This window comes from Ictalurus punctatus, chromosome 13 (assembly GCF_001660625.3).
Source record: "Ictalurus punctatus breed USDA103 chromosome 13, Coco_2.0, whole genome shotgun sequence".
In the NCBI taxonomy this organism is placed as follows: Eukaryota; Metazoa; Chordata; class Actinopteri; order Siluriformes; family Ictaluridae; genus Ictalurus; species Ictalurus punctatus.
Window position 1 is genome coordinate 24803119 of NC_030428.2, and position 25182 is coordinate 24828300.

The 25182-nt window shown below is 41.7% G+C and overlaps 1 protein-coding gene across 1 annotated transcript; it reads right to left on the reverse strand.

Annotated features, from left to right (window-relative positions):
* Window positions 1-430: 430 nt before the first annotated feature.
* hs3st3b1b (heparan sulfate (glucosamine) 3-O-sulfotransferase 3B1b) lies at window positions 431-22298 on the reverse strand. The gene is made up of 2 exons (XM_017484485.3): window positions 21383-22298; window positions 431-1290 (listed from the first exon to the last, which is right to left on the reverse strand). Exons 1-2 carry the CDS (start codon window positions 21979-21981, stop codon window positions 672-674), a joined length of 1218 nt encoding a protein of 405 aa, XP_017339974.1. The 5' UTR covers window positions 21982-22298; the 3' UTR covers window positions 431-671.
* Window positions 22299-25182: the final 2884 nt, after the last annotated feature.

Consider the following 25182-nt stretch of genomic DNA (forward strand, 5'->3'; position numbering starts at 1 on the left):
CAGAATATGTGATATGCTCATTACTGAGATTTAAATGCTGATTGGTCTGGTCCACTTTCAGATCATATGATAGAGGAATCATAACGTCTTCTGACTGCACTTTACATCATATCACACCATCTGCATGATAGCATCTCTGGCACAGACCCAATCTGATTCTCCTCATTATCCCGAGATGCAACGAGATCTGAGAGATCTAATCAGGTACATATGTTATATAATTAGCATAATGACATGTGGCCTCAGTGTATCCCACCACACAATTGCTCCACTGATAAAATGCCCATTCATATTGCATGATGCTAGAAGAAAATAAAAAGACCGAAAAGAGAAATACTCTATGCATTAATCAAGGACACTGTGAGTAGCAATTATGTCTATTGAACCAACCATTGTTATATGGTGGGGGGTGGGGTGGGGGGGGGGGGAGGGGAGGCAGGGGGAAAAAAAAGTAGGAATGTTGTGGGGCAGGGGTGTAAATGTGAGCCAGATGCACTGTACAAATATGGTTAGGCAGCTTAGTGAATTAATTGCTTAAAAATTAAAAAATAAATTATTATAAAATAGATTTCTGTACATTTACATATATATATAGATAGATAGATAGATAGCAATTGTCACATCTTTTGCCATTACTAACACAAATAGTTTTCAGTTTTTGTAGTTCACTTTCAATCCCAACCAAAGTTGTGTCCAGTCATCTGGTAGAACTTCATATTAAAGGGCCGATAGAAGTCTCGTAACCTCTGCACCACCGCGGGGTTGATGTTGGGGTGCGTTCGGCCTTTGGTTTTGCCCAGACAGTGAGGCTTGCTGCTTCCTTCAGCCTTCTTCAGGCATGGAAAGCCCTTGGTCTGATTGAAGTAGAAGTGTTTGTCGGTGATGATCCGCTTGAGGCCCAGGAAGTCCTGCACTCGGCCGAGCTCTCCAGCTGGGTCGCTGATCAGCCGTTCGCCGCTCACAAACAGGATCTGACGCATGGGGAAGAACTGGAGCCAGTTGTCTAGGTGCTTGGCGTAGATGCCGATCTGGATGGCGCTCCATGAGGTGTCGATAAGGCCTGTAGTCCTGTTTTTGAACGTCAGGCTCTCAAAGGAGGGAATGTCTGGCCTTTTGGACAGTGTCTGTGTGTAGTCTGAGATGGCCCTGGTGACCGGATCCCTCACCACCACTATGAGCTTGGTGGACCGTGACATGGAGTAGATCCGAGCTGGAGCTTCACGAGTCACAAAGTAGCTGGGCGTCTTCTCCATGGTGATCTGACCATCCAGGGTCTTGGGCATTAGGTCTCTGGAGGCAGAAGAGAAAGAGGTTAAGATGGCAATCTAATGAAAGCAAAATACAGCATGAGTCAATAACAGAGATGGAGTATGCATGGTGAATATCAATGAGGCAATGTAAACTTCTGGGTTTAAAGCAATTAGCATTGCTTGATCAAAGATCCAGTAATGAAAGCTAATAAGATGCATGCTATCCGTTTCCTGGAACTATTTTCAATCGTGTCTGGTCCACATAATAGATCATGCAATACGCCAATTTAAACAATTATTTTTTTATTAAAACATTTTGAAGAAAGTCAGCATTTAAAGAGGTCCATCTGCACAGTCCAGTTTGTGGTCTAGTGTGGTCAGCTCAGTTTATATGCAGCCACTTAAGAACATAGAGACTATTAGCCACTTAAGAACATAAAGGCTAACAGACTCTTTCCAGTAGATAGCCAAGTTGTTAGTGCAACATTTCATAATCATTTACATTACGGATGAAAGACAATCTGCTTTGTTTAAGCAAAGAAATCCATTGCTTTGAGTGGTAAGCGGGTGAAAGGGATATGTTACATGAGTCCATATAATCAGGGCACATTTGAGAACTTTTTGAGTGAAAAGGCAACACAGACCAAATGCCAAGTAGAGTCAGGTTGCGGATTCGGGTCAAGTAGGGAAGAGTGGATTATCGTGCGGTGATAAGAGTGAGCTCTGACAGATAGTTATGGGTGGAGGGGGATATACCATTTCACTTACTGCATGTCTCTGCATTGAGAGACTCAGTTAGCCTGATGAATTAAATTAAACATGCACGTTCTACAGGAAAAAAAAAAAAAAAAAGTTTCTACTTAACACCCTAAAGATGCCCTGTAGAACCATACGGGGGGGGGCTCCTTTCGGAAAGGTTCCAAGTAGAATCTTTTTGGAAAAACTAATCATCGTTAACCCAATTATTGCACATTAACACAGGAGCAATGGTCCAAATGAAAGAAACAACCTGTTCATTAAGATGTAATGTGGTTAAAATTACACATCCAGAATCTCCCGATCTATTGGTAGCTTTGAAACACGTGAAGTAAACGTGATTGTATTTGTCTGAGAAGGTCTGGTAAGACAGTAAGTCTCCGATTCCCTTTGATGGCGTGTTCAGTCCAGTGTTGGAATACCCAGTTCCAATCAGACATTAACAAAACCAGAATACCCCCCCCCCCCCCCCCCCCCCCCCTTAGAGTATTAAAGCACACACACACTGATAGAACTTGTTGGTTTATTGTCTCATGGGTAACAGGCAGCGTTCTCAGTTCCGAGACTAAGTTACAGCCTCATTGTCAAAAGCCCTGTCAGCGTCTAGCGTAATCCTTCTCTGCGTGTTTACACCCTGCGAAAGCAACACTACACGCCACGTCACGAGGCCACAAACAATACACAAGTGGTGTCTGCTTTCCCCACTTCAGTAGCCGGCGATTCTGTTTCTCTCTTTCAGCAATCACATTGTAAAAGGCTGGTTATTTGTACAACTGGTTAAGAACAAGTCTGCTGAGTAGAGGTGAGATTCCACAGTCTTGAGTGGAAAGTTTTCCGAGTTCTGCATGCTGCCCTTTGGGATTAAAAGTTCACTTAAAATAGATTAGGATAACGAGCAGCACTAGGTATCCTCAGTGAGCCAGAGATGGAAAAAAAAAAATCCCAACGTTTGCAATGCGAATCACAAGGTGTCAATCCAGAAATGGAAAGCAGCCAAGGGCAGAGCAAGGTGAACTAATGATGCAGTGCGTTTAATAGGAAGCTGTTGGCAGATTGGTATATCCAGCCTCTTTAAAACAGTCAGCCACTGATCCAATTATGATAACATCAGCGTGATTTCTGCTGTCTCACAAGACAAGGGTGGGAGAGAAGGAAGATTGACTAATCATCATTAATAGTCTGGTAAACAGATGGGCTTGATTCCTACTTATGCTCCAGCGTCAAGAGGAACCCCAAGTTTCTGCTTGTCTTCGAGTGGGTTAACACTAAGGTTTAGAAACTTTTGAGACAACTCAAAAGCACAACAGAGGTTTTTATTGGTTTACATAGCCCTCACAAAAGTATACAGGAAATATAAACTTGATGTATGACGAGTGTTATAAGCTCGTAAGCTTGTGGTTAGGGGGTAAGAGTCACCTATTAATTCCTAATTATCAGGAGGAAAAGGAAACATTTGTGTGCGTGTGTGTGTGTGGGTTTGGTAATGAATGCCAAAGTTGGTGGTTTCACTGCTAAATGAACCCCCCCACAAACTCATTCACACTAATGTTTGTACTTAGCCTCATGGATAGAATTGCACAAAAGAAGACCACAACCTGTGAAATGTTCTATCGATCATATAACCTTTCATTTACCCACTCTTTAATTTTACCCAAGCCAAACTCATCAAGTACTAAAATTACACCCGAGGTTTGAAAACTAAGGACATGGAACGGTAATATTGATGGCGGGTGAAAGGTTAGAAATCCACAGGAGGAAAAAAAGGCAAATGGGGAGGACCCTGACAAGCCTCCACCCATCCTCTTATCCCTTTTCTGCTTCTCTGAGCAAAAGGAGAGAGAGAGAGAGAATAGAGAGAAAGGGGTTGAGGAGGACAAGTGACCGAGCTCTTGGATGAACAATGCCTATTCTCACCCATTTTGATTTATGAGGTAGTTCTTTTTAGACATTCCGTCAGCAAACAGGCAATGCTCTGACACTGGTGCCCTCGTCTTTCCCCCCTTCGTTACTTTCAAACAGAGCATTGTGCTCAAGTGATCTAAGAGAATCGGGGCCAGGGCAACAAGGGGGAAGGGGCACTCGTGGAGGCCTGAGCGGGGCACTTCTCGCTCACTTTGGGGGAAGAGAAAGAGAGAGGAAGTGGAGAGCCCTTGAGTGGAGTGCGCAGCAGCTCGAGTGCCTCTGGGGGAATGGCCTCAATGCAGGCTGCCAACAGAGAAGCTTAAGATATTGGACTGATCAATTATTTACCACAGGATTAGAAAGGGGATAGGTATGCTCGAAAATAGATTCCCCTGATAAAAAAGGGGTGTTCCTCTCAACAAGGCAAGGTCAGAACGTGGTCATGTTAAGCGTAGAAGTCTTAGAAAGTGTCACTAATTATCAGTGTATTGGTTTATTTTACTTTATGTGTCCAGACATCAGGGCAGGGAAATTTGATGAGCCTCCGACAGCATCTTTTTAAGCTGGTAACCACTTCCAGGTTCCTCAAAGGTCATTCCTAACTCTCACAGTTTGTCCTAGGAGCTTCATCTCCCATGAAAACTCAGCTTTGGACAGCTTCACCCAGGCTATATGTGTTTATTCTCATAACACAGCTTGCTCTTTTCAGTAGCAAGGTCAACTGCCTCTTGTGCAGCGGAAGACTCATCCGAGTTGAAAGAGAACGCAGATACCTCAGCCTCCCTCTTTCACATTACTTCAAATGCAGCAATAAAACACTCCTGAGGCCCGACTCTCAAGATCAACAGAGATAAAGTCAGGAAAAGAGATGGGGGAGGGAGAATGACAAGAGCTGTTATGTGCTGCATTTCTGCTCCTGTTTCCCATTTCATGCCCTGATATGCTGATAAAATAGTTTTGCTTACATAAGACTTTGACAGTTTTTTTTTTTTTTTTTTCCTGTCTGTAACATTTCATGCACAGCTTTCAAGAGAGCCGATATGACCGCTCTGCTTACTTGTTACGGCCATAATTTGAAACCCCAAGTCCATTGCCAACCTCTAAGAGAGACCAAAACACACAGGTCTGGGTGCTGTATACACAAGTTATGGTATAACTCAGCCAAACTTGTCAAATAAACCTAAAATCAGGCCTGCAACAGTGTGTCCATCATATGGAATACCCAAACAGACAAAGTCCAGAACCATGGAGCACTTACATATGCTCAAATTGCACTCAAACAGTCAACACTGCTCTGTGTGAGCGAAGTGACAGGGTGTGTGACAGATACTCTCAAACCCAGATAGAGCTCTGCCACCAGTTCCCACACTCTGGCCTCTCTCCAATAATCGAGCTATTGATTACACTGCCTTAACCCCAGGCTAGTGGGGCCATGAAGATCTAAGCATTCGATTGACACTTTACCCAGCCACTTCTTCCAACTCTCTTACTCACGCAATAACGTACTACTCCGAAGAAGGATGGTTTAACAGAAAAGAAATGCCACTCATTCCTCTGACACTGGAAGAATCCCAACCCTAGTTTGTTTTTGTGTTCATCTTCGTCAAGTTCAAAGCTTGCCGGTGAAATATGGCACAGAACCAACAGTCCTCCTGTGGTGTCTTCTAATTACCGTACATGTTTTGATTAGAACAGCTGGATGATATAGGCCGGGCCAAATGTTCTCACACTTCCAAAATGCGTAATAATTCATAACGTCAATCAAACTCGAAACGAAATACAACCATGTCAGTTTCCTGTAAACTTGGCCATACCTCGTCGCACAGACAAATCTACATGAAGCTGCTCATTTAATAGGAAACGTCTATCTTCACAGCACAGCACAAGCCAAGACTCACCCTTGTGTCAGTGGATAGTCTCACCTGTTGACTTGTAGTCTGCCTTCACTGTTCTCCTCCTGAGTTTATAATCACACTATCCGGTGTCACCCAGAAGAGGATGGGTTCCCTTTTGAGTCTTTCAAGGTTTCTTTCCGGTGTCATCTCAAGGAATTTTTCCTTGTGACTGTCAGGTATGGCTCGTTTATTAAGGATCTGAGTCAACATCTGGGTTTTTGTAAAGCACAATACAAATGGCATTGAACTGTAAAAAAGGTGTCTTTAATCAGAAGGGTATAGACGACGTAGAATAATTTTACAGGACAGTGCGCGAGAGTGACAGTTTCTTGCGACGGACGCGTCAGGCATCCGTCCACTTAAAGTCTCCTGGCAGTTCATTTCCTGAGTGAGGCAAACAAGTGTTCTCTTCACCTGCATTGCTGCATCCAAGCTACTCTACAGGGCACACTGTGTATGTGTGTGTGTGTGTGTGTGTGTGTGTGTGTGTGTGTCCTAGCTTTGTTTTTTTCTTCCCCCTCTCCTTGGCTCTCCATCTCCTGCTTTCTCTCTTTCACCCATCCTTGGCACGTAACCCTTCCCCTGGCGTACGGTAAAGAGACGTAATAGGTTACCTTTTCTCAGATGTGTGTCTGATCTCTGTCCGTCTCGGGTGCAACTGTGGCTGAGTCGTGTTTCTTTCTCAAGAGTTCACTCCGCGAGCACGTCACCCTATCTGTATCAGCCACACTCAGAGAGCCTCTTTAGGAGAGAGTCTGCTCCGAGGGATGAATAATGGAAGAACATGGAAAATCAGAGATGCTGACCCGGTGTTGTCCTGCGTCTGACACTGACGCGTACTCAGATTCTCTTCGGACAGGAATACCTTTGCACTTGGCTAGGATTTGAATACAGCATTACGAGCCTGCTTTAGGATTAGCCGATGCGGGTTCCCCCTCGAGGTTGTACGGTAAAGCAATTGTAAAGGAAAACTTAGTATAACCGCATCATATTGATGTAGAGTTGTACTGTGAGTATCATTTATGCTGTATGTTTTGTCTAACAGCCGTATGTGGCATACGGCCCAACGTCTGGGTTCGAGCTAAACGGTTTATCTCCACTGGGAAAACACAAAGGATTTACCAACCAGAAAATAATGAAGATAGACAGGCACTACACAAATGTGTGTATATTGACAGATGATATCTGTAAAAAGAACCATGGCCTCTTGGTCCTGTGGTGCACTCTGCCAGCCACAATTTCAGCAAATTTTTCTCACACAAACTCGCTCGCTCGGAAAAACACACGCACTTCGCCTGCGAGTACAAACACGCTCTGAACCGCAGCGGTCTCTCTAAGAGGTACATAATGACTTGCATAAATCACCGGCTGTTCGACTTGAATAACTCTCCATCTGCAGTTAGTTTGTTGCAGGTTTATTTGCCGCTCTTCAACGCCTTGCGAAAGCTCGCTAAAAGAAAACAGGAGCTCCCGAGCGCCACGTCCAGTTTCGGCATCTCGGCCGCGCCAGCTGAATAGAATTACTAGTCGCGAGCGGCTCGGCATGTGCTCGGCGTAAAACGTGCATAGAAATTAAGTGCTGCTCGCTCATAGCGTTCACACATCGACTCAGTAACGAGCGGCTGTATTGCGAGCCGAAGTGTGTGACCGCATGCACTGGCTATGCTGGATATTTCCAAGCACTGGGTTTGTGAAGCCAAAGTGAAACCCACTACGGCATTCAAAGCATCTCTGGACATGGATATTTAAACACTCAGTACGTTTACACGGACGACAATAATCCGATATTAACCCGATTAAGACGATACTCTGATTAAGAAACTAGCATGTAAACAGCTATTTTTAATGACCTTTTCCGACTAAAGTCATACTCGGAGTAAACACAAATGGAATTAAGGCGTGTGGAGTGTTCCTGTTTTAGTCGCATTATGGACGTGCGTTACAGACGTGTACACACCTTAATCACACTATTAACGTCGTGTGGGAGTTTTCACCGTATTGTGCGACAGGACACGTACACACACGGCAGCGCTCGACCGTTTGACGGCAAACAAGAGAGCACGGCTGCGTCCCAAACCGCATACTTACCTACTATTTATAGTAGGTGAAATACATGTATCTCAGCTACTATATAGTAGGTAAGTATGCGGTTTGGGACGCAGCCCACGTCTTCGAGCAGTCGTCTATTAACACGTACAGCACGACAAATAATTAACCGCACTTGAAGCGTTTGTAAAAATGTTAAATAAAAACACACAAAACTGTATACGGTCCCATAACGAAGGCGAACTGTATGTCGATGCGTGAATCTCTGGAGGGGACGTCGGACGGCGTGACGTGGGGACGTAATGACGTGTACCGTTAATCGACCTATGTTCTATAACATGTAAAACAGGAACATGAAAGGAGTATTCTAAAAGCGACTCATGTAAACACCTTAATCACAGTACTGTCTTATTGTGAATAAGGTCAATAATTAGACTAATGCTGTCCATGTAAACGTAGTCATTGTGAGAGGATAAGAAAAAAAGTATAACTCAATGACACTGAACCATTTCAGGTAGGACCAATAGACTTTTGAACTTTTCCAATATTTAGGGCAGAAACCTAACGCACTTGACTTTCAGCACTCAAGTTTCCCAACTCAGTCGAGCATGCAATCTTGGAGTAATTAATCAGCCTGCATAAATAACCTAGCAGATAATGGCCGTTTGTGCTAATCTGGCTCCTCGGTCCTTGGCGGCCATCAAGCCAGAGCTCTAGTGTTTGTCCTGCTCGAGTAATCCGCTCTGATAAGCCTGTTTGCTCCGAGTGTTTGTCCAGGGTGTTAACGGACTCCATTCACATTCCAGCAGAGCAGTAAAGCAAGTCCTCAGTGTAGCAGCCTGATCAGAGAAATACAGAACGACTTAAAACGTTAGCGAAATGTCATATAGGTGGCAGAAAGACTGTGGAGTGATCTTCGATGTCTCGTTTTCAAAGCCAAGACGCACCCCCCCCTCCCTGAAGCGAAACACTCTAGAGAGAGCATCCTGTTTTGCTTGGCACGCATTCCACTCCAGCTGAAGTGTGTTTGAAGACAGGTGAGCGTGAAGCACAGGGGATTTCCTCTGTCTATCTGTCCATCACCCCTACGCTCAAGCTTAAACATTTCTGCAGTCGGGCGTTCTCCTCGCCCAGCATATATATAATTAGCTAAATTGTGCGGGAATAGCAACGTAAGTGACATTTAAACTGCTCGTTAAGGCAGGAAGACACCCAGTAGTGCTCTCTGCTCAGGCCGTGCTGAAGCACCATCGCGGGTAGAGATTTCCGCTGAGGGATTTCGTCTCGGCGTATAATAAAAAGACCGGGTTTCGGTTTTCGAGCCCGTGTTATTTTGGAAAGGATGTCCGAAATATCAAAATCTCAATGACAAATGTTTTCACTTCCCTCTCTCATTCTTTCTCTGCGCTGTCCTGGTTCCAAGACGCCTCACGGTTCCACGAGAAACAAGATCCCCGTACCGCCCGTGCCAGGAAGACATGCCGTTCCAAAACCACAAAATGTGGACACAAGTAGACGTTTGAGAAATGAGAAATGGCATGAAGAAAAAGAACAAAAACTACCGCTTGGCTTGGCTTGTATTCGTCTGACTTTAGAGTCACATCACGGGAGTAAGTCAGTAGTAAATGATTTTAATGTCTATAATCGCGTTCCTTGATGCTCACTTATGAATCCAATGCACTATAAATGGCTAATGGAAACATTAGAGGTTATAATTCAGTAATGTCGCAGAGCAACATGAAAAACATACCAAACAAATTATAATCATTCTGGTATACTGGTGAGCAAAAGAGTAAAGGAATGGTTTAGCGGGAAATTTTATTTTTTTTAATTGATAATCCAAGACAGGTCGGGTGTTTGGCGATTCCTTCTTCAGTTTTACAACAGGGCTACATTCTGGGTATGGAAAAAGTCATCCATGCTCAAATCTGTTCAACAGAAGTGGCAACGTAGACTACGTTTACACGGACAGCAGTAATCTAATTATTGACCTTATTCTGAATAAGACAGTATTCTGATTAAGGTGTTTACATGAGTCGCTTTTAGAATACTCCTTTCATGTTCCTGTTTTACGTGTTATAGAACATAGAGCGATTAACGGTACACGTCATTACGTCCCCACGCCACGCCGTCCGACGTCCCTCCAGAATTTCACGTATCGACATACAGTTCGTCTTCGTTATGGGACCGTATACAGTTTTGGGTGTTTTTATTAAATGAACGCTTTAAGTGCGGTTAATTATTAGTCGTGCTGTACGTGTTAATAGACGACTGCTCGAAGCCGTGGGCTGCGTCCTAAACCGCGTAGTTACCGTCTATATAGTAGCCGAGATACATGTATTTCTCCTACTACAGGCCTATAGCAGGCAAGTACGCGGTTTGGGACGCGGCCGTGCTCTCTTGTTTGCCGTCAAACGGTCGAGCGCTGCCGTGTGTGTGTACGTGTCCTGTCGCAAAATGCGGTGGAAACTCTCACACGACGTTAATAGTGAGATTAAGGTGCGTACACGTCTGTAACGCAATTTTTATTTATTTATTTTTATTTATTTTTCATTGATTTGCCTCAAGCAACAGTAAGTAAATATCAAGGCAGAAGTTCAGTACTTAACAATTAATCGCTCTTCCGTTTCGTTTATCAACCAATGAAACCACTGTTCTTGTTTCCTATTGGCTCGCAAGACCGAGGCTCTAAATTCACAGGTCAGAGTTCACCTAGATGAAGCCAATGTGAAGCGAAAGGAACCACTACAAAAAGCAAAGCGATAGCTTTCATATCCCGTGTCCTTTCCCCTTCTGTAAGTTGCCTGTTGGGTGAATTTTATTCAGATTTGCCCTGTACATTTAGCTGAAGGTTATATATGCTATATTGTTGCTGTAGCAACGGCGCAAAAATCATCAACGCTGCGACTAAAGCGTAGATGTTAACACCTCTCTCGGTCAAACTATCACGACAGCTAACAAATCTGGGAAACTTTTTTCCTCTCAAAAGACCGTGCTTTTAAAAAGTGTCAGTATTTATAGACTCTGCTTCTTTTGATAGCAGAGAGGGGGGAAAAAAGATGAAGGAACATGAAAGAAGAGAAAAGGAAAGAGTGAAGACACAAAAGAGGAAACAAGCCCTGGGCTCCAAACACACACCAGCTCTGTTGCCTTGGAGCTTCATTCATCTGTGCTCCAGCAAGCACATCAACACTGTTGTTTTGTGTGTGTGTGTGTGTGTGAGAGAGAGAGAGAGAGAGAGTGTGTGTGTGAGAGAGAGAGTGTGTATGTGTGTTCCCTTAATCATCTGCTCTTTTCTTGCAGGGGTTAATGGAAACCTCAGGGGGTCTCCCCTTTCCCCCAGTCTTCTACTTTTTCCTTGCTTTCTCTCTTCATCAAACATGCATCCACACACTCTCTCTCTCACGCACTCACACACACACTTCTATAACTGACAGTGTCCCATCACTTCACTACTGAGAGTCGTTTCAGTGTAATCACTTTGCTCTCAACACCTTGGCGTCTTCATATGACCGATTACACCCCGCTGATGAACCCAGTCATGGGGAGTCCACGACTGAGGCGCCATTTGTGTCCCACTGATCGTATGTTTCCAAATATGGAAGTAAAATAAATCAAATAAATTTTATACACAGATATGTTCAACAAAATATGCAGCATTTGCTGCTCGTCCTAGTTCGGTATAACTACACTTTTTTTTTTTTTTTTTTTTTTTTTTTTTAAATATAACCATTAAAATACTTCGAAAATCTTATTTTGCTTAGTATTTTTTATTATTTTTTTTTTTTTCCTCCATATTTCTGCTTAAAACAGCATTTCCATCAGTCCTCCATTATAGATTATGGAAAAAGTACATGCTAGTTCCACAACATTCCCTCAACAAGTCACACGTTCAACGGGAATCGTCCGAATTTCCTGAAGATCGTGAGAAGAAGAAAAATAAGTCCTCTCATTTTTATTTTTATTTTTTTTAATTTTATTTACAATGACATTGTGATATTGACTGATGAGTACTATCACATTGAAAGTACTTTTCCCCAAATTACAGGCAGAAAGTCCATTTTAAATTGTAAAATAAATAAATAAATAAATAAAAAAATACATTTTAAGCAAATCAACAGAATGTCCTTAATGCCTTCTTTCCATTCGCATGATCAAATTTTGTGCATTTGCTAAAAAAAATAAAAAATAAAAAATAAACTCATCCCTTTTACTCATTTACGTGCAAAATGCAGATATGATCAGCAAAGAAACCTTGTAATAAATTGTTGTCAGAGATGAGTTTAACAAATGTTGAAAAGTGATATTTTATGGGATGAATGTAGCAGTGCAATCATGGAGTCACTCATCAGTGTCCTCCGCGTCTGGACATTTTAAAGACCACCTTCATACAAGGACAAACTCGACACAGACAACCAACATCCACCCCGTCACGTCTTATAGAACGAGTCTGTTTCAGACAGAGCGAAGAAACAAGCTCTCTTCTCCACAGGATTCTGGACAGAGACTGCAGAGGGAAGCGGGTCGCTATCTAACCGCCTTTCCTTCACTCTTCCTCGCAGGGAGTCGATAAACGTTGTTGGTTTTTTTTTTTTGCAAGACAGAAAGGTGCAAATCCATGCATAATGAGCATGGGTGCCTTCAGCAAGGCGAAAATAAACAAAAACCATCGCATTTTGCTGAACGTACATCGGTCTTGAGAGTGACTTTTCCATCGTCGTTCGTTTTGGAGTTTAAATTTGATCATTTTTTATAGCATTTCGTTTATTACGCATACCCGTACTCGGACGCTATGGCGTGTTGTGTAAATCAGTCAAGCATTTCAACAAATCCTCACTCGAAATTCCTGTCAGGCAACACGTCAAAACACGCAATCAAATCACAGAGCTTTCAAGGGGACTTCCATGTTGTTGGCGTGCTTTAAGGAGAACTATCCTGGGAGCTGTATTCGTCAACATCACACTGCATAACCTGAACCCACAATGAGGCAGCGTTTTACTGCGATATTGGCCCTATTACCGATACTTGATGCATCAATATTCACAGTCTAAAACAAATAAACCTTATAAACTCTTCTTTACTGGAACTTTTAGGCTTGCGGTTTTAACCTCATTGGCGGCTGACCACCTCAGTGGCCCACCAGGCTCTCCTGTCCCCAGGCTGCCCCATTGCATAATTAGCCAGAGGTAATTTGGGGGCCGTTTTCTTCGCCCCCCCTTTTCTCTGGCCACCCCTGTAGCAAGGCCATGCCAGCTTAGGCAAAGAAACTGGAGGCCCCTTTTTTCCTTCAGACACAATTTCTCTTTCTGTATGCTAAGCAAGGTGGCAAAACAGTTTCACAAGACCTTCAAGCAGCACCACAGGCTGGTGGATCCACTAGTGGGAGTCATATCTTGTTATCTAGTTGCATGCAATATACTACACATATACATATATATATATATATATATATATATATATATATATATATATATATATATATATATATGGTTATAAAGTAAAATAAAGGCATGTGAGAACAAGGGGATGGTGGGAGGAGACGCAGAGAAAGGGAAAAGCAAGGACTCAAAAGAAGAGTAGCTCCTCCATAATGGAGGTGTTGGGGATGGGCTGCTTTGGGGGAGGAGAGGGGTGGCGACGAGGCCACAAAGGATTATAATCCACCGGTTAGGAAGACACTGAGCAGTTTAGCCAACACTAAAGCGTGCTTAGGAGCAGCTCTTTGAGTTTGCCCAGCAAGCACCGAGCCAGCCTTTCAATAGAGGATGTCAACCTGCTGACTGCTGAATGGCCCAGCGGTCAGGGTTCAGCCCCAGCTGAGCGCAGGAAGTCTATTTCTCTCTCTGAAAGCACAGCGCTTCTGCTGGGAAGCGCTCGTTAATGCTGACTTGAGATCAGGCTCTGACTCAGAGTCTACTGTTATCTTCTTTTGAGCAGAGGGTCGCTGTGAGGATGACTTCTTGTGTGGAAAAAGTTACATGAAATAAGTTTCTAAAAGGAAAACAAAAAAAGAAAGAAAAAAATAGGAAAGAAACTGTCGGTTGACTTGTGTGTACGCACGGTTATAATTACAGGGGTCAGAGGTCATGGGGTGCTGAGAATCAACAGTTCGCTTCAGGCTAAGCGGCGCATATCATTTATTACAGGGGTTCTCAAAGGAGAGTCTTATCTATCTATCTATCTATCCATCCATCCATCCATCCATCCAGTGAATGGTCGACATTTGTTGGTTGTAAATGGGCTTTAGAAATAAATTTTACTTGATCTTTATAGTCGTCATACAAGTAAAATGAACCCTGGTTTGCATCTCCCCGTAGAAAATTCATAAAATTAGACAAGGAAAAAAAAACAAAAAACAAAGAAAGAAAGAATCTTTAGTCATTATTTAACCCTTTTTGTAGTTATAAGCCTAATTGACTAAAGCTGAAAATAACACGGTTAATATGAAAACCCCGTTTCACCGTGTTACATTTATGTGAGCTCTGCAGACAGAGAGCTCGGGAATAAAAAAATGAAAAAAAAAAAAAGCTCTGATTTAACAGCTCGGATAAATAAACATGATGGTAGGTTTATGGTTAATATGCCTGATCTGAGAACAGCTGGCTTCCTCTCACAATCCAACAATGCAGATATCTGAATGACAACTTTGCACTTTATTTCTGCTTGAACATGTCCAGTTCATGAGACAACACAGAAGAGTGGAATGGGATGAGAGCATTCGTGCTCGTTAATCATTTTCTGTAAAAATAAACAGCCTTCGGACAGCAAAGAAACAGAAAAGAAGTGTATTATTTGAGCCGTGTGTGTGTGTGTGTGTGTGTGTGTGTGTGTGTGTGTTGGGCATCTGACGGGTCTCACCTGCTGTGCAGATGGTCTTTACACAGGCAGCGCTGTATGACGGACTGCCTGCTGACCCTTATTCATAGAGCGTTTGACCAGCCGACACACACCACCTACTACAGCCCGAGCTAATCGATACGTCCGATTCCCTAAGGATACACACCGGCTTGGGTCATTACCGTGTGTGTGTGCGGTAATAACCAACAGATCCCTGTGCAAACATTACACACTAATCAACAAAAATAGCATCTAATCACAAAGCAGCAGCGTTGTTTGTGTGTGTTTTTTCTTTCTTTCGATTTGCCCTTCCGCTAATCTGGGTCTGCTGTGGAGGCAGGAAGTGTAGAAGCGTGTGTACGGGTCAGCTATATTGCGACCCTGCCTTCCTGGACTTCCTGGATAAAAGCGTCCTGAAAAGCTATGCATGGATGGAGGTCCTCGTCTGGATGATACCGTGTTGGGGGGGTGTATCTGGGGGCGGCGTCTTTAAAGGCAACTTTAAAGTAACAGACCTCCAAACACTTCCTGAGGCAGATAGCGGAACGATTTTGTCCTTGCAGAACAACGCTCCACTTGTCCCTTTGTCAGGTGGCGCTAACCAGAAAAGCCACTTCTGACTCCCCTTTAATCACAGCATGGACGAGGAGAGCGCACTTTGAAAGAGTGCACACTAGACACACTGTTCCGTAGCACATCACTCTTTCATGGCTTTATCAAAACAAACGATCGAGATTACGCGCTCTGTCTGATTTTATACCTGCAGGCCACTCATCAATAAATATAACTTTAAATTAAATTCACGCTTTGTGCTTAACAATAAAAACAAACGTGTATTATTCACTGTCTGGGGGCTCCTGAAGTTTTCTCCGATTATCCTCAAGAACGCCACTCGAACTCTTCAATCTGATTGGTCAGAAAGCGATTCATCTCGGCTGCTGTAACAGCCTTTGCAGGGCGGATTTGTACAGCGGACGCTCGACATCGTGGATTTTTGTTCAAACCTGGTAACACTGTCGATATGGCGGAATTTTTCTTTGTTTATTCATGGAACAGTTACGGAAGGAGTCTCCAGTGTCAGCGCCACAGTGTTCCACCACAGGAAAGGCTTTCAGGATGGAGTTCCCGGCTCCGTGAGAACACGACAAGCTGTGTGTTTTTTGTCTTATTAACTTCGAGAACTCGGTCTTATTCATTTTGAGGACGTTGCACGACATTAAACGTCAGTATGGACGGATACATCGTGATCGTTGGCGAATATGTCGTATAAGAGGAATAAAACACTTCAGGAAGAACTGCTATAGGAAAACAATCTGCACATCAGACCACGCCACGCCACGCCACGCCACGGTAGCTTATTTTCCTCTAACAGCACTCGGTGTTGTGTAGAATTCCTCACTGATATTGATTCCATCGCACGATAAATCCCCACGTTTAATTCCATGACATCACCGTGTATAAAATCACTCCCGTGACACTGCTTCGTATAAAGCATTCCTTCGCACCACGTCATTCACGGCAGTCGGCCTTCCAAAACACTCGTCCCGTCCGCTGCACGGAGTCTGGGTGGAACCTTGGAGAGGTGAACGCTTATTAAATCAGTCGAGTGTGTGTTGCAAACCTGCAAAAGCGGCAAAACCAGGCTCCAGCAGACCACACAACGCACTAACATTACTGAAACTCTAAGCTGCCAAAGATTATCCAGCACGCTCTGCGATGCACACACACTTCCACGTTCCCACAGAGATGTGAAGGAAATTGTGTTTAAAGGATAAAATGTAGACAATTTGTACTTTCGACAAAAAGCAGTCGAGCAGCCAAGTAGGGCTGGGCTCAGAAAACGTTTCCGGACTGTTGCGCGTAGTGTCCGTGTTTATAGTGAGGGTTTTTTTTTATTTTTATTTAGTAGACATTAATAAACATATTATTATCACTTTTTTTTTTATAACACTACTGCTGTAGAAATGTCTTCCAGTAAATGATATTTCTGTCATATCGCCCACATCTACTGTACAGCCGAGTCACGATCGACGTCCTACGCAAATGTAGCTGGCACACGAGGGACGTCTGTCTCACCGTTAATGATGTTTGTCGACTTTTACAGTTTACAGTAAATCCATGAGGCAGATATTCCCAGGAAATAAAAAAAAATGGGTGAGACATTTCCTTAACATCTTCGCCACATGAGCCTCAAACACCAAACATGTCTTACGGAGTAAGTGGGAAACCCCGTCGATCCGTCTTTTACGCTTATTAATTACCGCATGAAATGAAAACAGTTCAGTGCTACATAAATAAATGAATGAATGAATAAATAAATAAATAACGTTTCAATGGCAGATGTCCGGGAAATCGTTCTGAAATGTTTGTGTAAGGAATTAAACGTGTTGTGTTTGGAAAAGACATCTCTCTCTCTCTCTCTTTTTTCCCTCCTCTATACTACAGCAGTTTGACAATAATGATCATTTTTACATCGATTTTTTTTTATCCATTTATAGCTACATGTAATGTTATAGAACATCTGAGAGACAAGTTATTTCCTGTCTCACGAGTTATATAACGTTCGTTCATTCCCTCACCAGGAAGTTAATACAATGAGAAAAAAAGAAAAAGAACCCCCCCCCCGAAACTCAGCTTGTTATGTTATTGACGCTCCTTCTAGAAATACTAATGAGCGTCTCATTACAGAAAACTTCAGCATATGGATAAAGGGTTAGACAGTTCTCTTTGTTGAGTAACACTTTAATAAATACATAAATAATCGGTTTATTATTTATGCTAGATTGAGGATCGTCCGTCGTATGAATTCCTGTGAAGGAGTTACTGTCGGAACGATGACGTATTAGACCGAGTGGATTGATGTAAACCTGTGATTTGTGTTCGAGCTGCTGTTCTAGAACATTAATCAGCACCTTCTGAATAATCAGAACCCAGAATTTAACAGAGATGTGGCTGAAAAGTCAAATGACTCCAGCTGCTCTCTGTCTCCTACACACACACACACACACACACACACACACACATACATACAGACACATGCACACCCACACACACACACACACACACACACACACACACACACACACACACAGAGGAAATGTAAAGGCACCTCAGAACAAATAATCACATTCATACTTATATAGTGATATGAAAATTAGCCAGAAAAGTTAACAAGGATTCAACAGTCCAACATCTCTCTTCCTCTCTCTCTCCCTCCCCCCCCCCCCCCCCTCTCTCACACACACACACACACTTCATAAACACAGATTTGTCCCCAACACACGCTGTATAAAGTCATCACCTTCTACGCTAAACACTCTCTCTCTGTCCCCACCTTCTGTTTCAAACCCCCAGAACACTTCATTAAACACGTGAGTGCTCTACAACACTGCTGGACCTCCACACGCACTCCATGGCACGGAGCTTCAGAAACGCCAAACTGCACCCAGACAGTTTATCTCCCCTCGTGAGAGAGCTCTATGATCAGACGTCGGCTCGGTCCCGGAGCTGAGCGAGCAGCTGTGTTTGAGCAACACTCACTCATGAAGAGTCTGGAGAGCGTCACTGCCCTTTTTCTCTCCTCTCTCTCTCTCACACACACACACACACACACACACACCCTGAGCTATAATTTCGACATAAGACAAAAAAAATAGCGAGAGAACAGATAATCGTGTGCATTTTGTTTGTGCGCTGTGCCTTCAACCCAAACAGCGGCTATAGGGTTTCAGTGGTGTGGCGTATCCGATTCAAAGCAGCTGCAATGCATGAGAGATCTGTAAAGCTACACACACACACAGAGTAAACACAAACACACAGTATTCCTCTGAGCACTGAAGTATTGAGTCTTACCGTAATTAACAAAATACCTTCGTCTGGTTCTTGTCACACATTTTTGCCTAATTTATTTATTTGATTTGATTTGATTTGATTGATTTATTTAAAAAATGACTTTATTCGATGAAAGCAATGCTTTATGAAAGTTTCTCCACATCTTGATCCGTAATCAATTCCGGACAAGGAAGACCACAAAGGGGAACATTATAGAAACCCTGAAGGAAGGATGTACTGAAGTTGCAAAGTTTTCAGAAGATCTGAAAAGCCTATTTGTCTCATAAAGCCACACTTTGTTGCAAGTGCTTCTGTCACGGCACAAGCACAGATAAAGAAAAGGCTCGAGGCTGAGATTTAAAGCAGATTTAGTGGATCAGAGCCTCAGCCTTGGTGTTTTCTTTATAAATAAAGGATTAAAAGAAGGCCTCGGCGGCGTATAGGCTGTGGGAATCCATGATGCTCCATAATCGAGCACAGACTGACCTCGAGCATGGTAACAGGCGTGTTTTCTGCACACGCCGATGTTATAGCCTATTAATTCCACGCAAATATAACATCGGGGACTACATTTAGCATTAGGGATTCATTCCCATTCACCCTACGCCTACATATGAGCTGATCTCAGACTGACACACAGGCTCGGTCTATCCTAGAGCAACAAATGAGCCGTTTCGGGCCCCAGGATCCGTGATATGCATGAACACAGTCCTCTTTTCATCTAAGCTCGATCTCTGTAGTGTTCGATTCTTTCACTCGGTCCCGTTCCTGTTGAGGGCCCCCGAATGAGGCGCATATTGAAGGCGCTGCACTTTTCTTCTCCAGACTTTACTAAATCCCCAATCTTTAGCAAATCCGTTTATTGTGACAGGCGTGCTGCTCAGACGCTTTAGCTTAGCAACTTTGTCGCAGGGAAAAACTGCCAGCAAAGATCACAGGTGTGTTAATGTTTGAGGAATAAATAAATAAATAAATAAATAAATAAATAAATAAATAAATAAATAAATAAAGCAGGTCTCTTCTAAAAACACTGTTTTCCCAGAAATCACTGAGAATGTAAAATGTAATTGTGTGTGTGTGTGTGTGTGAGAGAGAGAGAGAGAGAGAGAGACAGTGTGACTGACAGAGACAGAAAGAGAGACAGAGAGAGAGAGAGCGAAAGAGTCACAATATATATATATACACACATACACATACATACACACACACACACACACACACACAGCTAAAAGAGTCCAATTGTTATATTTGACTGAATTATATAAAAACTGCTCGGCACGTTGCAGTTCATAAGTTCTCATATATAACCAATATAATCTCAAACTCCTACAGTAAAGTAAAATGATGTGAGGCACAAACAGTCTATCCAAACTTCCCGTATAAGAGACATTAGCTAAGCTTTTTGTGAGGATTGTTTCAAGGCCAATTTGAGACTATTGTGGTGTAAATTAGAGAGAGTTTATTATGCTGTTTATTTATAGCCTGGACAGAGCGAAAGGGGGTTAAAAAAAAAATAAAAAATTAAAAAATAAAAAGGAAGAAAGAAAGAAAAAAAAAGCTTTTGAAACTTTAACTTTTAAGGTTTTATTAATTAATGTAACCTACATATTTTTTTGTTTGGTTTTATTTTAGATAAATAAATAAAATAAAATAAAAAAAGAGGTTTAAGTCTCAGAGTCTGTAACCACGGATTCAAACCATTAACAGTGTATAGGTCTGTTTATTTCTAGTCACTAATCAGACTTCAGACTTTAATTTTATACTCAACATCCACAGGAAACAAACACAAACACACCAACAAGTTGTCAAACAAACAAACAAAAAAAAACAACAACAACAACATTAACGCTCAACTGAATCGAAGTGTCATGATGATGATTTTCCGGAGAGATTCAACTCTGAGCAAAGCCGAATGCAATTAACGGGAAATATTCACAACCGCTTTAACAAGTTTCTTTACATTTACTGTTGTATGTATACAAGCAGACCACACGACGTGCTTCCTAATAACCTGCGATTTAAAACTTCTGACTTTTAATAAATAAATAAACAAAAACAAACATAAATAAAGATAGATAGAAAAACAGACAGGCAGACAGATAAAGATAGATAAAGATAGATAGATAGATAGATAGATAGATAGACAGATAGATAGATAGCCTATTTGACACTTTCGATCCTTCTAAAATGATAAATATATTCAAAGCCGCATATTTTGTATATAAGCCGCATATTGTGCCTCTTATTTATTTATTTATATTTACTTACTTACTTACTTAATTAATGAGTTACTTAGGCTGCTTACGTATTTACTTATTTAAATTAATTTGCTCTGTCTAAATGTGCTAAGCAATTGTCAGAGAACTCCACAACAACAAAGTGGTCTTCAGTAGGCGGAAAATCTCAAACAGATTTATTTGCTTTATTTATTTATTTGGGGGTGGGGGGGGGGTGGGGGGGGGATACCCATCACTATCCAAAGCAGCTAAACGTACAAATTCTTACAAGCTTGGAAATAAAAAGATCAAATCTGTCCGAACCCACTGATATGATCATGATTGCATTTGATATCAAAAGCGGGTGATGACAGGATCCGTCAAAAAACCGCCACAGCAGCCTACTGTATCACCTACTGTATCAGAGAACAGCTTAACAACACAGAATTACGCCCAGATTTATTATTATTATTATTATTATTATTATTATTATTATTAATGTACATGTTGTGGTAAGAAGACAGAAGTATAAAGCTCTCCTGCACCTGCCTGCACCAACTGTCAGAATTATTATAATGATTTATCTAATAGATATAATAAAAAGTAAAGTATATAATAAAATTAAATAAAGCTAGTGATTGGTGCTTACCTGTACCACTCCAATCCGTTGTCATAGAAACGGTCGAAAAAGTGCGGTTCGGCTCCCGCCGCTCTCACGTCCGGGTGCACGCGGAGAAACTCGAGCAGCGCGCGCGTGCCGCCTTTCTTCACCCCTACGATAATGGCCTGCGGCAGCCGCTTGGTCCCGGAGCCGTTGGAGAAAGTGGACAAGCCGCCGCTGTGCACCGGGGACCTCCGCTCTCCTCCCGCGTCTCCTCCCCGCCGCTCGGTCTCCGTCTCGGCCTCGTTGCCTTTCAAGACATTTCGAGGAAACGTCCTGACATCCGTCACGTCGTCGCTTTTGACGTTGTTCAAGTCTCTAGAAAACACCCCGACGCCCGTTTGGTCGTAGTCCTCCCAGGCGCGCGCTTGTGGAACTAACCGGGAACCGATTCCCGACCTTAAGCCCGCGTCCTCGGGCCGGCGCCGGTCCGCGCGTAAACTCGGCACGGTGGCGCACGAGCCCACGCACGAGTACAGCACGTAGAGCCACAGCACGAGCATGATGCCGAACAGCGCGAGCTTCCGCCTCACAGGACTCGCTGACAGAGCATACGGATGATGTGCGCGAAGCAGGCTATATTCCATAAGCTCCGGCGGGTGCGACGTGGACCATGCTCCAACCGGACATTTTCACACGGGAGGGGAAAAAGTCTCTCCAGGGCGCGCGCGCGCGTCAGGATGCACGCGCCATTGAAGTCCTCAAGGTAAATAAATACCAAAATTCAAAATGTCAAACTAGTCTAAAGTGGTGGGGGGAAACCAGGGGGGAACTCGGGCACGAAACGACTTCTGATCATAATGTCCAGACGAGTAAAGTGGAGAGAAATAAGTGAATAAACGCAGCGTGCGCGCGCTGCTCTCTCTCTCTCTCTCTCTCTCTCTCTCTCTCTCTCCTTTAGTTTTATTTACGCTTCAGGATTCAGTGCTGAACCTTTATAAAGCGCTGAAACATTCAGAAGCCTGTGATAGGCTGGGGCGATGGCCAATCGGACCTCCAGGATTCCATAATTGCACGTTTGTTGACACAAACGGACCAATCAAGAAAAGGTAGGGGAGGAGCTTTTAGAGAGAGAGAGAGAGAGAGAGAGAGAGATGCAGCGCTCTAAGACTTTTGCTGAAGAAAGAAACTTTTCTTTAGTCCTGATTATTTAGACATTCCGAACTCTCTTTAAACTTAGAAACGACAGGAACTACTTTTATCTTTTAATCAAAAATAATAAACACGGATAAACGAATAAAGAATAAATAAATAGCATAAATAAATATTTCCTCAATTTAAAAAAAAACAAAAAAAAAAACACTGTTTTTTCTTTTCTTTTTTATCATTCGACCAGTGCGCTTTAGTATCGATCATGTGGAATGGAGAGGATCACTCGGCACTCACTATATCACTTTTCTTTTTCTTCTTTTTTTTTTTTGCATGAAAAGAAAATGTGCAAAATATGAACTGTGCATGTGGTGTTAAAGGTGTTTAAACTGGATCAGTTATGAGTCGCGTGATCGCATTAATTATTCACTAGGCCTATAATAAATAATTTAGGTTTGTAATATAAACGCAGAGTCATTATTTATATGACTTTTTGTTTTAAATGGATTGGGGTTCTCCGAGTCCAGTTCAATAGCTTTTGAAGTTTTTATCCCCCCCTCCCCCAAAAAAAAAGAAACAGACTAGTATTGTTAGTTAAAAAAAAGAAAGAAAGAAAGAAAGAAAGAAAGAAAGAAAAGAAGGATATTATAAAAGAAATTTCTTCAAAAGTTTTGTTTTCTTCTTTTTCTTCAGTTTGACCCCCGATATCAAAGACCACACTGGTCTTCATCTGGACAGAAATGATTAAATATCGATAATAAGAATGATATCATAAATGATTTAACCGAGTTTAAAGGCTTGTGTGAAAGCGGCGCAACTTTTAATCACATTCCTCTCAGCCTCGACAGTTAACTTAATGGAAAGAAAAAGATTATTTCATTTTATAACTAAGGCCATTTATTTATTTATTTATTTATTTATTTATTTATTTATTTATTTATTTATTTATTTGAAATCGGGGTTTGCCAAATAATCAGGCAGTTTGAGGGTAAATAAACACAAGCTTATTTTCAACAGCGACTCGACTCATTTAATTTCATTTAATTAATAATAAATAAATAAAAAACCCGCTATGTTTCCGTATTAAATAAATACAACAATAAACAATAAAACAAATAAACTTCCATTTGAAACTGAAGTCTAGAGGCCGGTGGAGAGAAAGCTGACATTCCTCTTATAGCCTATGTGAATGCATTAGTCATAACTATATTGTACAGTGTAAACTGAATAGTACATTACATACGGGTTAATTATTAAATAAAAATGCGACTTTTTTATTTGTTTTTATTATTCATTTTAAAGAAAGCAAGGAATATCTGCACAGTTCTCTTTAACTTTCTTGTTAAACTCGAGCTCTGCTTCCTGAACTGGTCCTGTGGATCTCTCTGGAGTAGGCTCTTACAAATGAAACGTGTATCTACCAGAGCTATATCCACACTCCCCATAACACACATGAACGATTCATTAAATATACAAGAAGTATGATCTCAGTCACGAACAAACATAATTAAGTGAAATATTGTCAAGTAAAGAAAATGAACTATGTACAAAAGTATGCATTATTGCACAGTGAAGGTCATTATTAGTAATATAGTACTTGTATGCTTATTATTATTATTATTATTATTATTATTATTATTATTATTATTATTATTATTGCTGTTGTAGTACAAGTGAACATAATTCCTCTGTGCGACTCTGTAGGCTATACACAGCAATATCTCACATATAGACCATCACAACCCATGTGTGTGTGTGAGCCATTAAAACACACTAAGGCGAACAGTAATGAAATAAAGCTCATACTGCAGACTGCATGGAGGCTGTAAATCACATGTAAAAGCTGATCTAGAGCTGGGAGGAGGTTCTTACGTCTGACCTGTCAGTGTGTCAGTGGTTCGTCCTGCAGATGGTGATGTCTGCTCTGAAGGCCAAACATTATGTGTCCAGGTGAAGGGCAGCAGTTCAGCAGCTTTTATGGACTATAATACATTTCTGTGGAGCTCTTACAGAGGTAGAAGATCAGCTACAAATCAGTTGAGGCCATGTGGAAAATGAAGTAAGAGAAAAGAAAGCCTAAGAATTCGGATAAATAGCTAGAGAAAGACATCAGCCAGGTCATATACACACTTTTCACTTTCATTAACCTTTTGTTTAGTTTTGCCCTGGAGCCGTGCGCTGGACGGATAGATGAGTAAGTAGTAAACAAGTAAATAGGCAATGAAATTAAATTAAAACAAGTCAATATACAAGTGGGAAAGTAAATAAATAATAATAATAATAATAATAATAATAATAATAATAATAATAATAATAATAATGAAGAAAGTAAGTCAATCAAATTTCAAGTTCAACAAGTAGCTAGGTAAGTAAGGGAGTAAACAAGTAAGTAGGCAGGTAATTAAATACATAAATAAGTGAGAAAGTAAATAAATAAATAAATAAATAAATAAATAAACAAACAAAGCAATCAAGTAGATAAGAAAGGAAATAAGTGAGTGAACAAGTTTGTAAGTAAGTAGATGTATGTAAATAAATAAGGAAATAAATAAGTAAGGGTGTAAGTAAGTAAATAAGTGAAACATGTCAGTACACAAGTAAATACGTAAGGAGGTAATTGAGTAAACAAGTAAGTGGTTAAATACATAAGCAGGTAAGTAAGTAAATAAGTGAGTAATGTAAGCAGGTAAGCATATATA